General features: G+C 37.4%; 1 protein-coding gene across 1 annotated transcript; it reads left to right on the top strand.

The window, feature by feature from the left end:
• Window positions 1-7,820: 7,820 nt before the first annotated feature.
• On the top strand, window positions 7,821-10,339 carry LOC149774320 (acid phosphatase type 7-like). Its single transcript, XM_089945473.1, has one exon. The coding sequence runs from the start codon at window positions 8,081-8,083 to the stop codon at window positions 9,689-9,691; it is 1,611 nt and encodes a 536-aa protein (XP_089801599.1). The 5' UTR covers window positions 7,821-8,080; the 3' UTR covers window positions 9,692-10,339.
• The last annotated feature ends 3,937 nt before the right edge of the window (window positions 10,340-14,276 follow it).

Raw genomic sequence — 14,276 nt, 5'->3', positions numbered from 1 at the left:
ACAATGGTTTATCAGGTTTATCAGTTTGAATAATGTAATTAGTACAGTTCCTTTTGATCTACCTATCATGTCATATTGTCTTGCTTGTATTACAACCCTATGGACTTAAAATAAGTAATAGAAAAGAGTGAGAGGCAACAAGCTTTGTAAAATTCAACAAGTGTATTACTTCCCTAGAATACAGAGTGAAAATATAAAAAGAACCTTTTGTATTGCAAATTAAATCCCAAATGATCCTAGAATTACTAGCAAAAGTCCTATTGAATAAAGTTCAGTGGTTTTCCAGATAATTTCCAAACCTGAAGTTGTTGATGTGCTTGTAGTGTCAGGTAGTCTCTAATGTACCAATCATAATGATGTGCCAAAAGTCTTTTGTGGAATCCTTGCTTGAACTCACTATAATTCCCAGTTAATGTCTCTTTCTAAGAATATTATAGAACACTTTGCATTTCCAGAGAAGAATCATTTGAATTGAATAGTTTCAGCCCAAATCTAACACTGATACAACAGATGATTCTGTCTCAAGGTCTTATAGCACGAATGAATAATTTCTAAGTAAACAAGATTATATATTTAAAAAAAGCTAAGACACAAAAGAACCAGGATGTAGGACAACAGTTCATTTCCAGAACAATCCAAGCTCTAATTAGACAAGGTCTGTTGCTAAAATTTTAATAAAGAACATGGTAAACATAATTTCCATGACTCAGACCAAGAAAAATATGTTTATTTTTATTAATAATGATCCAATTATTAAAAACACACTCATAGAGAAAATATTAGCTATGTATTTTTTACAGAATAACTAAAATGATTTTGGTCAGGTAGACAACTAACTTGATGCGGGAGGTCGTGTGTTCCATCCCATTCCGAGACATACCAAAGACTTACAAAAATGGTACTAACAGCTGCCTCGCTTGGCGCTCAGCATTAAGAGGTTAGTGTTAGGACTGGTCGGCCTGGTGTCAGGATAATGTGACTGGGTGGGACATCATGCTACATGTCTGCAGCATGATGCCTCAGTGCTAGACATCACTATAAACTGCCACACTGCAGACATCATAGCAATATGACTGAAATTTTTTTTAAAGCTATTTTAAAAAATCCAATTCATATACAGAGTCATAATGAGTATATACAGTCATTATTGTTATATTTTTGCTAACTAACACAAAACGTGGTTTGGTCTAACTACTCTAATGGCTAGGTTCAACTGACTCCAAACAGAGAATACACATGTACACTAATTTCTCGTGCTAATGCTATCATAAGGCATATAGGGTTACAACTGAGTGATAGCCTGGAGGTGACCTGTAACTGTCAGACCATTTGTAGCAACAGAATGTTAATACCGTATAGTACCACAACTTCCCCTAAAAATGAGTTTTATGCTTTTCTTTTAAATTCATATATTCATTTTTCCTTTTCTTTTTAATAAATTTGTAAACATATTACTTGACAAAGTTCTATTTTGCACATGAATATATACATTTCAAGATTTTCTGGTGAGTTGTAAAAGTTCTACTAATTGTAGTTAAAATTAAGTTCTAGCCTTCTGACACTCACAATCATTCTTACACTCGTGAAAACAAATACATAGTGATATATTGGCATTGTCACTTAAATCTATTGTCCTAATATTTTGTTCTTCAATCCAGTTATCACTGCATATAAAATGAAGTGATATAACCCTTAAACACTTTCAGTTTCTAATATTCACAAGACACAATTTTTGTAATTGAGAAAAATGATCGAGTTCACATGACAAAATCTCTGTATCTTGCAGGCTTTTTTATTAGCTGTCCACTCCTTGTTCAAATTTCTCCTGTCTGGTTTGGCTCACTGATGACTAATGGTATCTTGTCATTCAGTTCAGTGACCTCCTTGTTAGTATCTTTGTATTTATCATATATCTCTGGTAATGTCTCTTCTGTTGTAACAGATGTCTTCAGTTTCTCCTGTATATAGCACCATCCTGGGTTTTCACATCATACAACCTTGGAGTGCTACTTTTTCTGACGACTGCAGCTGGTTCCCAAAGATCTGGTCTTCTGATTCTAAATTTGTCTCCAGAAGTCAGATTTGGAAGCTCTTTAGCTGTTCTGTTATACTGTTTCTTTTGCTGATTTTTCTTTCCACTTTAGGTTTCTTTCTTTTATAACTTTCAGATGTAGCTGTTTTTTGGTTGTAAGTAAAGTCAATCGAGGTCTTCAATTCATCAGTATTTATGCCGGAGATCCTATATCATCAATTGTTGTATTTCGATACTCCAGTATCTATAAATATTGATCTTTTCCATCTCTTTTTTACCTTATTGAGAATTCCTTTGACAGTTTGAATGGTTCTTTCTGATAAACCATTAGACTGTGGATACTTGGGACTTGATGTAGTGTGTTTGAATCCTCAGGTTATTGCAAACTGACCATATTCTTTTGAGGAGAACTGTGGTCCATTATCACTCCTTACCTGTGGTATTCCATGTCTTGCAAAAACTGACTGTGGGGGTGATTATTGTGCTTGCTTGTGTATTTTCTAACTTGGCAGCTTCAAAATATCAGGAGCAATAGTCTACTATCAAGACATAGTTGTAATTATTCCACATAAGTAAATCTGTTCCAACCATTTCCTATGGTGCAGTAGGTTCTTTTTTATTTGACTTTCTGTATTCCTGGCAAATAGAACAATTCGTTACTATGTCTGCAATTTGTGCATTCATGCCAGGCCAATACATAATGTCTCTTGCTCTTTGTTTTATCTTCTCAATGCCCATATGATTTTCGTGCAACTCTTTTAGCATTTCTTTCTGAAGAGCATCTGGTATTACAAACTTCTCTCCTTTTAGAACTAATCCGTCCATTTCTGAAAGTTCATCTCTGCAGTTCCAAAAATTTATGATTTCAAAAGGTATGAGATGTTTATCATTTGGCCATCCCTTCTGAATCATTTCTCGTAATTTTGTCAATTTATTATCATGTTTAGTTTCATTCTTTATTGCTTCTAACTGTGTATCTGTATTTGACATGATCATGTGCATATAGCACTCAGTTTCACTATCCATGTTCATCTCAGATGTGTTCATCTGTCTGTATGCTCTCGACAATGTATCTGCTATAATTAACTCTTTTCCTGGACAATATGTTAAGTCAAAACTTCTGCAGTCTTAAAAGCATTCTCTGAAGTCTAGGCGGTGCTGCAGATAGAGGTTTCTTGAGGATTGATTCCAGAGGTTTAGGATCCGATTCAACTTGTACTAGACGACCATGAGTATATTGATTAAATCTTTCAAGACCAAATAACACAGCAAGCAGTTCTTTCTCGATCTGTGCATACCTTGTTTCTGCATCTGTCAAAGACCTTGATGCAAATGCTATGGGTTTGCCTGACTGCATCAACACTGCTCCAAGTCCTGATTTTGATGCATCACAGCTAACAACGACAGGCTTCTTAACATCGAAGTATTTCAACACAGGTTCTTTGTTTAGAAACTAACTGATCTCTTCATGTTTCTGTGCAGTTTCCCAAACAAATTCAGTTTCACTTTTCAAAAGTGCTCTGATTGGCTCTGTCACTGTAGACATATTTGGGATAAATTTCGCTGAGTGACGTAGCATTCTTTGTCACTGATTTCAGTGTTCGCTTTTGTCATTGTTCCTATAAAAGATGTCTCTTCCTCTTCACTTGAGTATTCTTGCATACTATGCACCCATTTTGTCTTGCGGTATTTCAGAAAATGATGCTGTTTTCGACACCGGTAGCAAGTTTTTTCCATAAGCTGGACACCTACCTTTTGCATGTAATTTGCCATATTTACCACAGTTAAATAATCTGGGGTCTGATTTCATATGTAACATTTCCGCCTTCTTTGGTTGTGCCATTTTCTTTTCTTTTTTCTTCATTTTCACACCGTGAACTTCTGATGCAGTTGCTTCATTTTGCATACTTTGAATCTGCTTTATGGATTCCTCATCTGCTCAGCTTTATACAAGAAAAACAGATGGACATTTCTAATTTAGGATTATCCTTTATCCCCATAAAAAGGTAGTTATATTTTTAATTATTTAAATGTATTTATATTTTTAATACCTGTTCTTTTACACCCTACCCTGTATAAAGGGTATGATAATTTTGTTTCAAAAAGAGTAGGGTAGGATCATTATATTATCAAGGGCACCTGAAGACATTTTTCTGTTGGAGGGGGGCACATTTGTAGAGGTCAGCCATTTAATTTAAATGATGCAGGCCAAAACATGCTTACAGGTGAAATTGGAGTGAGACAATATCCTCCTTGCCGAAATTGGGGTGAGATGATATCCTCCTTGCCACTATGTGCAGTCGCCCATGGACATTATAGAGGTTTTCCTTTCTTTTGTAACAGAATGAGACATTTTGACCATAAGACATTTCGATTCTAAGAAAGGTACCAAGACATTTAGACTTTAAGAAAGGTCCCAAGACATTTAGACTCTAAGAAAGGTCCCAAGACATTTAGACTCTAAGAAAGGTCCCAAGACATTCTGACCCATAGTCACTTCAACCCCAAACATGGAACAAATCATGCATTTTTAAACAATAATTAGCACGTTGCTAACTGTTATTCCCACTAATCACATGGTTATTCACTGTTGTCTGCAATTAAAGAAGATACCATCATGTCAGTTAATATAAAGTCACTTTTATTAAGTTGTTGAAAGCATGCTAATTTTAATGAAAAGAAATCAAACGTACCACACACTGTAAATTTACATAAAAGAGCCGAAACATTTTAAAACAATGATTAGCACATTGCTAATGGTCATTCCCACTAACCACATGGTTATTCATTGATGTCTGCAATTAAAGAGTGGAGTTTTATCATTACATTACATGTTACAGGTCATACCATGTACACCACTTCCAACTATCTTCTCTCTGGTCGACCTTCCAGACCTGTTTGCAAATTTCTTCTGTGATAAAGTACAAACCATTAGAGATAAGCTTGACAAAACAATTTCAATTGAATCATCATCACCATACAGTTGCGATACAAAATTTCAGTTGCAACCGTTAGCAGCATTTGAACCTGTCTCTATGGATTTAGTATGTACAGTCATGATGAAGAGTGCATCAAAGTCATGTGAACTTGATCCAATTCCATCATCACTGCTGCTTGAGTGCTTAGATCCAGTATTGCCTTCACTAACTGATGTTATAAATACCCCTCTCTCATCTGGGGAATTCCCATCATTTTTCAAAATTCCATTGTAAAGCCTCTGCTGAAGAAACCAACACTTTAAATAACTACTGCCCAGTTTCTAATCACCCATTCATGTAAAAAAATCTTGGAAAAAGTTGTTCTATCCCAACTTGTTTCTCATCTGAATTTTCAAACAGTCTTTTTTAGCAGTGTACAGTCTGCATATCACCCTTGCCACAGTACTAAAACTACTCTTCTAAAAGTAGTTAATGACCTTCTCTCTGCTTTGGATTAATGGAAAGATTACAGTCCTCACCCTCCTTGACATGTCTGCAGCATTTGACACAATAGACCACGATATATTACTTCACCATCTCCAGCATGTTTCTGGCATCCGTTATACAGCCTTACTGTGGTTCAAGTCCTGCTTGGTCAACAAGATGCAAATTGTGTCTGCAAATGGAATATACTCCAGCCCAGTTGATTTATGTTGTGGTGTTCCACAGGGGTATGTTCTTGGACATATTCTCTTCATTCTGCACACTCAGCCGCTCTCAAGTGTCATAGATCATCATCCAGTGTCCCACCAATTGTATGCTGATGACACCCAAATATACAAATCTAGCCACCCAACTGAAGTTGATGCTACCATCCAAGGTTTAGAGATGTGCATTTCCGATGTGAAATCATGGGTGACATGTAACAAGCTGCAGAAGAATGATGATAAAACTGAAGCCATTCTGATCACAACACGAAGACTTTCTCATTCACATCCTTTACCTCAAAAAATAAATATCAGCAACACCAACATTAAATTCACACAGTATGAAACCTAGGTGTTACTATGGACAGTACTCTCACATTGCACCAACATGTCGTGAACATATGCAAGGCTACATATCTTGAGCTGAAACGCATCAGCTCCATTCAAAAATATCTTCCAGGTGATGCCACTAAAATACTTGTGTGTTCCTTAGTACTTTAAAGACTGGACCATTGTAACTCAATTCTGTCTGGTTTGTCTCAATATCTACTCCAGAAACTTCAAAAAGTTCAAAATCTGCTTGGATTATACTTACAGTACCACAATCAGAGCACACCTACCCCTGCTCTGTAGCCTACACTGGCTATCCATTCAATCCAGAATCAAGCACAAAATTTGTTCTCTGTGCTAGGTTTCATTGACGGGCTCCAATCCAACATACCTATCTGACCTCACCCTTGTGTACACACCTCTTCTGAGACTCGTATTATCATTATTCCCACTATGAAAATGAAGTCATATGGACAACGTTCTTTTGCATACCAGGGCCAATTTAAGCAACATGGAACAAATTGCCCACTAAACTTTGACACAGTGATCTCATTCAAAAGTGCTCTTAAAACTCGCCTATTTCAATTGCAAGAACAGACTTAAAGACCTAATAATGTTTCCTTACCTTAAATATTTTCAGCATGTTTTCTTTTTTTCTAATTTCATGGTGTATTTTTGTAATCATATCATTTTATAGGTGTTGTCCAGTGTTGTAAAATTTAAGCAATTAGAGATTCTAAAGATTAGGCGCTTTACTAAGTCCTCATTATTATTAATATTATTATAATACCAACACACACATGATAAAGTTACAGCATAATAATCATTTCAGTTAGTGGGCAGAGAAAGTCACATTTCCTGTCAAAATAGGCCTGTACACCATTACATTTCTATCCAGACATGCTCCTTCAGTGAAAACCTTTGAACCAAAATGTGGATCTAACATTAAATTCTCCTTTGGCTCTATAATACACAGATCCTATTTAACATGCGAGTCCCATTTATAGTTCAAGTGTCACATTACACTACTCTCATACCAAGTGGCTTTGTGACATTGTGTGTTTTGTAACAAAATTCAAATTATTATTTTGTGTCAGTTGGAAATTGTTGAGTTTGTGTGTTATTTATTTACACAAGTGGGTTGGTCTAAAAGTGACTCCTCTACTGTCCATATGATTTTAGTTTATCTCTTCTTCTTGTACTCCCTGTGGTTTGCGAAGAAAAAAGCCCCACTACACTGTACAATAAATTTCTTGTACTTTACTATTCATAATGATAAAAATGTGAAACTTTACAAATTCTTTTTTAAGCAAATTATTCTTACTAATGATTCTACTTTTACTCTGCGCTAGGCTATACAGCCAGGTTTATGCTAATATACCATCGAAACACACACACACATCTACCTACCTACCTACATACACGTCATGTCTGAGACTTAAAGGTCGTCACAAGAAATATATTACAAGATAGATGCATTGTGATATCTGCGATATTTCCCTGGCCTTTTATGAAATAAGAAATAAAGAAGACACCAAGGCTTGTTGTAAAAACACTAAGATCTTTGCAGTACTCTAAAACTGCATTACTACCTGTACTGTATATATTTGAATCAACAACATCAAAGCGTCTGTTGTGCAAACTGGTGTATTAATAAGTATAAATAGATATTTTTTTAAAAGCTGATAATTTTTAAAATATATTTCTCCAAATCTGACATTTTTTATTCGTATCAAAACCTCTGTTCCGGCTTTTGGGTCCTTCCTCTTTCGCATGCCGCGATATATTTGTTCACACGCTTTCGTTTATTCCGTCCATTTTCCAATTATAGTTAAAATAAAACTTCCTGTTGATCTGTCAACTGAACTTAAAATGCTACTAACAGTGCATATTAAGCAGTATATTTAACATACCCGAAGTAGCTGTTAAAAAATTGTAGTTGTTTATGACATGACGTGCTATTGGCTAGCACCACACAAAAAAAAAAACATTCACAGGCTACAGATTAGGTTAACAGTGACGGAAATTAATTGAAACAATTTTCCGAGTTTCATGCAAGCTCAAGTAAGTTAAAGACAAGTCCAGCAACAAGTATGCAATTAATAATGCTTGCAAGTCGCAAGCTGTGTCTTTTCTTTTTAGTTGTGCTGATGTTGGTCAAATCAGTCTTGTGCAAAGAGGCCGAAAAGCAGGCAATTACAGAAGACCTCCAGCCAAGAACAGATCTGCTTCGGCCAGAACAAATACACATCAGCTTTGGTAAAAAGGCCAATGACATTGTGATTGTGTGGGCCACAAAAGCCAATGATATCTCGATAGTTGAATATCACACGGAGAATAAACCAAAAGCCACTCAGGAACGAGGAGAAACTATAAGATTGATGAAAGATAATGAGGATGGTGCACAGTATTTGCACCGAGTTGAAATAAGGGACTTGACTCCTGGGATTAAATATTTATATAATGTAAGAGGAGAAAATGATGATACTCTTAGTGATCAATACAGCTTCACCATGCCATTTGTTCAAGCAGGAAGTACACAGACTTTCATGGTTTATGGAGATATGGGTACTCTAACAAAGAATGTGAAATTTTTAGTTCAGGAGACACTGAATGAAAAATATCAGGCTGTATTTCATGTTGGTGATATTGCATATGATCTCAATAGAGCTAGAGGTCAGATTGGGGACAAATTCCTGAATCTGATTCAAAACATGGCAGCTAGAACACCATACATGACCTGTCCTGGAGATCATGAGCGGTTCAATAATTTTCTTCATTACAGATACAGATTTTCCATGCCAACCCTACCATGGCCTATGCCAGAAGATAGATTGTGGTATAGCTTGGATATAGGACCCATTCACTTTGTTATCTACAATACAGAAGTGTTTTTCTCTTCTGATGACTTTGAGTCACAGTTAAAATGGTTGCAGGATGACCTTGCAGCAGCCAATGCACGACGGTCTGCACAGCCCTGGATCATAGCAATGGGCCATAGACCAATGTACTGCTCTGTCAGTGATCTTAAAGAAGATTGTACTAGAGAACGCTCCCTTGTTCGTAAACATCTTGAGGATTTATTCTACACACAAGGTGTTGATCTAATCATATCTGGTCATCAGCATTATTATGAGAGAACATGGCCAACATACAAGTCACATGCATTGTCCTACAATTACAAAGAACCAGCAGGACCTGTTCATGTCACAATGGGAAGTTTGGGAGCCACATATTTACAAGAATACAGCACTAAAGCTAGAGGCCATTGGTCTGCATTTCTAGTTGATGATGGAGATAAAGAACTTTTTGGAAGACTTAAGATTTACAATGCCACACATCTTTATTGGGAAGTGCTAGATTCTTCGGACAACAGACTTGTGGACAAAATATGGATCATACAGTCATTCCATCGTCCATTCAATTTGACTAGGGTCTTTATTCCAAACCCACTGGGTCACAATGGAGAACAGTGGATTCAGGAAACAGACAATGATGGCTCATTTGACTTGGACTGGTTTTTTGGTGGGAGCCACTATGGAGATGACTATGAAACAAGGCTCACTGTGCTACTCTTTGTGTTCATTTTTTTGATCATTTTCCTTGTATTCCGTAAAAAGATACTGAATGTTATACGACTATGCTGCTTAAAAGAAGAGCCTTGCAAAAAACTTAATTTGCCTCAAGTTAATGGCAAAGTCTAGAGAAAACTCCATGTGGATGTTAGCATTTCAGGATGCAGTAATGGAAACTTTTAAATAGATACTCTATACATTGTCATATATACTTTTTAATGACATTGCCAGTTCTAGTGAGGTATTGACAGATACGATTGGAATCAGTTTTAAAGTTCTTTTATATTTTGTACAGATTTAGAAGATGGTGAACTTTTTGATTGAATAAGAAATGATCATGTTCAAATATTTTACATATTTTGCCCTTTGTTGAGGTGAATTTGAAGTTTTATGAACAAGTAAATCTTGTAGTTGTCAATGTTGAGTGGAGATCAATATCATACATGTAAGTTAACTGTTATATAAAATGTAATATGCACCTTAACAAAGATCTATAATTGTTTCATTACATAAAATTTCACCTTGTTTCAGTACAGTGAAAATGCCATTTCAGCTGCACAAGTCGTTACAAATATATGCTCCTTAACATCATGATGTCCTTACTACATGATGGTGTAGTGAAATACTGCAAATCAGACAACTGGAATCCAGTAATAAACACCATTAAGTATACTCACATAGTCCTTATGATATAAAATAATGACCCTTTGAGGTATTGTTAGTAAAAATCATCCCAGATACTGTATGTGGTTGTTTTGAATAAACAAGCTAATTATATGCATCATGTCAAGAAAGTTGATAACATAACCCAGAACCAGTTTATCAATAGCAGGGAATATTGTATAATGCACTTCCAGTTTTGGTAGAAATGTTGACCTTAGAATGTCAAAAACCTCCAGGGAACTCTAATATCTGACAATTCTATGCTGAGTTTTGTATATAAATTCTTTAAATTCTACATTCTAATTAAATTCAGGGTGTCTTCACTAATAAAGAAAAAATGACATCAAGGTTCTCCACCAAAATCAAAGTAAAACTATACATAGTTTTAACTTTGTATGTATGCAAATTCCAACAGACACCCCCTCAGTATGCCAATTTGTTTTGAACTAACTTCTTTTCTATGTAACCAATTTCTGCAAAGTGAGCATCAGAAGTGTTGTTGTGTGGGTTCTGAAACAGATGCAAAGTGATTATAAGGCCCCCAAAAATATGTTTCTGATCGGCCATGTTATTCAGTGCCATCCCTGGCATTTTTTACCCCCATGGTTAAAAAGAAAATAGTTCTTAAAAATTTTAAAAAATGAACTAAATTGATTTGTGCATCTAAGTGAGCTGATTTTGCCCAGTACTTTGAAGTACTTTATACATTATATCTGCTAACAGTTATATCTAATTTTTTTAAAACAAATCCCTAGCCACCTACCCAAATTTTAAAACCAGAGCAGTAGGAAACATTTTTGTGTGTGTGTGGGGGTGGTGCCTTAAGGGATAAGGTGAAGTCACATGTACCAGACCTTATTATGCAAGGTGATTAAGACATCTGTTAATTGATTGTTGGTGCCTTATCATTGTTTTGTTAAAAAAGTAAATTACACCCATATTTTGAGACCTTTCTCTGATAAGCATCACTCAGGACACTTTAGACCATTATAGTACAGTACTGTAAATCCTTCTGCAGTGTTCAGAAGATCTGCATTTTACTGAATGCCTTTATTTACAAAAATAGTGCACAGATTATGGAACTTATTTTGTTTAACGGAGGTATATGAACTCCCATGCTAATTGTAATAACTCATTATAGCAAATAATTTTTTCAGTACTATCTGCAGATACACTTTAATTTTTGAGTAATTATAAATACTGTATGTGACTTCCAGTGTTAACATTATTTAATTCCTATTGTGCCAAGTGCAAGGCTGCAGATGAGCCCAGCTCTTATGAGATTTTCTAGGCAGTAAAGGTCTCTAATTCTGATAAAGAAAAAAACACGCCATTGAGACAGATTTGGGTCCCCCGAGTGGCCGAGTGGTCTAAAGCACTCTCCGTCATAGATCACTGCCATCTCACCTCTCTCCATGTGGGTTCGAGTCTCAGGCTCGGCCATTGTGGATATGTGAGAAAGCTTGCCAGTAGCTTCTTGTGGGTCGGTGGTTCTTTCCGGGGTTTTCCCGGGTTCTTCCTCCACCATTAATACTGACCGCCATGTTTAGCCTATCTTGTGCTGAAAAATGGCATTAAACCCTATAACAACAACGGAGAGATTAATGCATTGAATGATGGAATTGGACTTTTCTCATGAGCCACAAAGTGAGAAAACAATAGCATATTATTAGTTTTATGAAACACTCATTGGTAACCCATGGAACAGTGAATTTGCAAACCTCAACATTCACTACTTAAGTCCAGGCATAAGGTCCTAAAAGGTCAGAATGCCCCCACCCTTACTGCTGCTCTAAAGAATCAGTAGATCTCATTTAAGAGGAAGAAACGGACTTACTGCAACAGTCACCTTCAGAACCAATCTCCTGGCACTTGACAAGAATGTAGTAGTGATTCACATGTATGCTCGTCTATTTTTTAGGGCAAAAAAATCTGCTCCATGCCTGTCAAAGCTGGGTAGAGATGTCATTACAGACAACCTGCAGCAACCATGCTTGGGAGACAGCAGACAAGATTGCTAGAGTAATTGACCAGGTCTGCACATCATACCATGGTCAACTCTTGGACAGCTTTGGTCAGTCTACTCTTGATACGACATGCCATATGTGCGATCCATGTCACTCCTACCTTATCATACCTTCCCTTTCCAGACAACCCTGTTTGGGTCACTGTTACTTTGGAGGAAGAATAGAGGAAGTTTGGAGGCAGGCAGCTCATGAACTACCACTCTACCTTGTTGCTCAGTCCCCGTCTAGTGTGAAGGGATGTTCATCAGCCTCAGGACGGGATCTCCCTCATCACACGTGCACCAACATCGATCCCTAGGACGCAATCATACAGTGGCGGTATGAAACCGATTTTTGAGCTCACTGGACCTCCTTATTCTCTCAGAAGGGGTGTGTGTGTGATGATCCAGCTCATTCAGAGGGGCTTTGGGTTTAGTTCATCAACAATCCCCTCTCCCATATTCATGAATACACCATCAAATTGGGACACGGATGCCTTTCTACAACAGGAGATATGGTCTCTCATCATAAAAAAGGCATGGAAACTTGTGCAATGGTGACAATTCCCAGCATTTTACTCAAGGCTGTTTCCTTATTGTAATGCAAACAGCAGGTTGATACCTACAATCGACTGGAGTCACCTCATCCAGTTCAAGAAGGAGATGGTGAGGTCAATCTGCCTCTCTGTCAGATGGAGCGAGTATGCTGTCAGTTTTGATCTGACGGTCGCATACTTTCACATTCCTATCCACCTTGTCTCTCGCAAATCACTGTTCTTCCCTTTGGCCTCAACATCAGCCCCTGGGGTTTCACTCAGACTTTGGATTGCGTTTTCTCACTGTTCTGGCCAATGTCATCTACATAATAACAATGATGGCAGCATTACCTTGGGGGCATCCTACAGAAATACACGGCAAGTTCTATCCTACTCCAAGGTGGGAATGATCTTCCTTCTCTTCTAGATCATCTAGGCCTTTTAACAAGCTGGGAAAGTCCGACCTCTGTTCATCCAAGAACTTCATCCATCTGGGTATGGAGTTCTTAATCAACTGGAATCTAGCTCACCCTTTGTGTTTGCATTACCAGATTTGTTGAACTCACCAAAATCCATTTCCAAGAAGACTTGGATTTTAGTGGGTGAGTTCTTGCAACTTCTTGGTTTATTATATGTCAGTGAACATGATCCTGCTTGGTGGTTTCTATTTGTGGGCCTTTTTTTGAGAGTAACCAACTACATCATCCCTCTGCATGCCTCTATCCGTCAGCTGGCCGACTTTTTTCTGGCTCTTTGAGGAGAAACAGTTGGGCCCCAATGGCTACAGCCCCATGATATTGGACATATTCTGGCATCATGGCAAACATATTTTTTGTCGGAATAGATGGTCTAATCAACCAGTATCCCCCAGTTTGTCTCCAAAGGGATCCATGTTTTAACATGGCTCGATTCAAATCTCCTCAAACTTCTAATCTACACATCGCTCAAGTCACTATCATACAGATTGTGAATCCTGATAGCTTTAGCTGCTGCAAGCAGGGTAAGAGAACTGAAAGCCCTTTGATGTCAACCCGAATTTCCTTCAATTCATATTGGAGAGTTCGGTGGTACCATGATACCATTGGGCTTCTTAGCCCAACATGGGTTACCTTCTGTAGTTAGTCAAACAGTCATCACTTGCTCACTCTCTTCCATAGCCTGTTCGCGAACAGCAGCCATACAAGATCCTGTTTGCACTCTCAAGCACTAACTTAAAGTGCACAGAGACAAGTTATAGCACGCACAAATGCTTCTTCCTTCCGGTGTGAGCCAGAACACTGGATATCACCCTTCAAGCCCTTTTTTCTGCGCTGAAGTGGGTCTTACGCTTGGTATACTCTGACGTCTCACCAGATCAGAGTTGCCGCAAGTTGCAAAAGTTCCGAACAATCTCTGAACCACAACACAGGATATCATGCATCAAGACCTTTGTGGCTGAGGTGGGTCGTACGCTTGGTGTACTCTTAAGTCTCACCAGATCAGACTAACCTCATGTAGATTACTGCTCAGA

The sequence above is a fragment of the Sinohyriopsis cumingii genome, unplaced genomic scaffold, assembly GCF_028554795.1.
Source record: "Sinohyriopsis cumingii isolate HCF-2022 unplaced genomic scaffold, ASM2855479v2 utg000349l, whole genome shotgun sequence".
In the NCBI taxonomy this organism is placed as follows: Eukaryota; Metazoa; Mollusca; class Bivalvia; order Unionida; family Unionidae; genus Sinohyriopsis; species Sinohyriopsis cumingii.
Note: the sequence above shows the minus strand (reverse complement) of the source record. Positions and strands in the feature narration are given on the sequence as shown.

Bases quoted from the DNA above. Each gene is read 5' to 3' on its own strand.
- LOC149774320 (XM_089945473.1), top strand. From the start codon at position 8,081: ATGCAATTAATAATGCTTGCAAGTCGCAAGCTGTGTCTTTTCTTTTTA.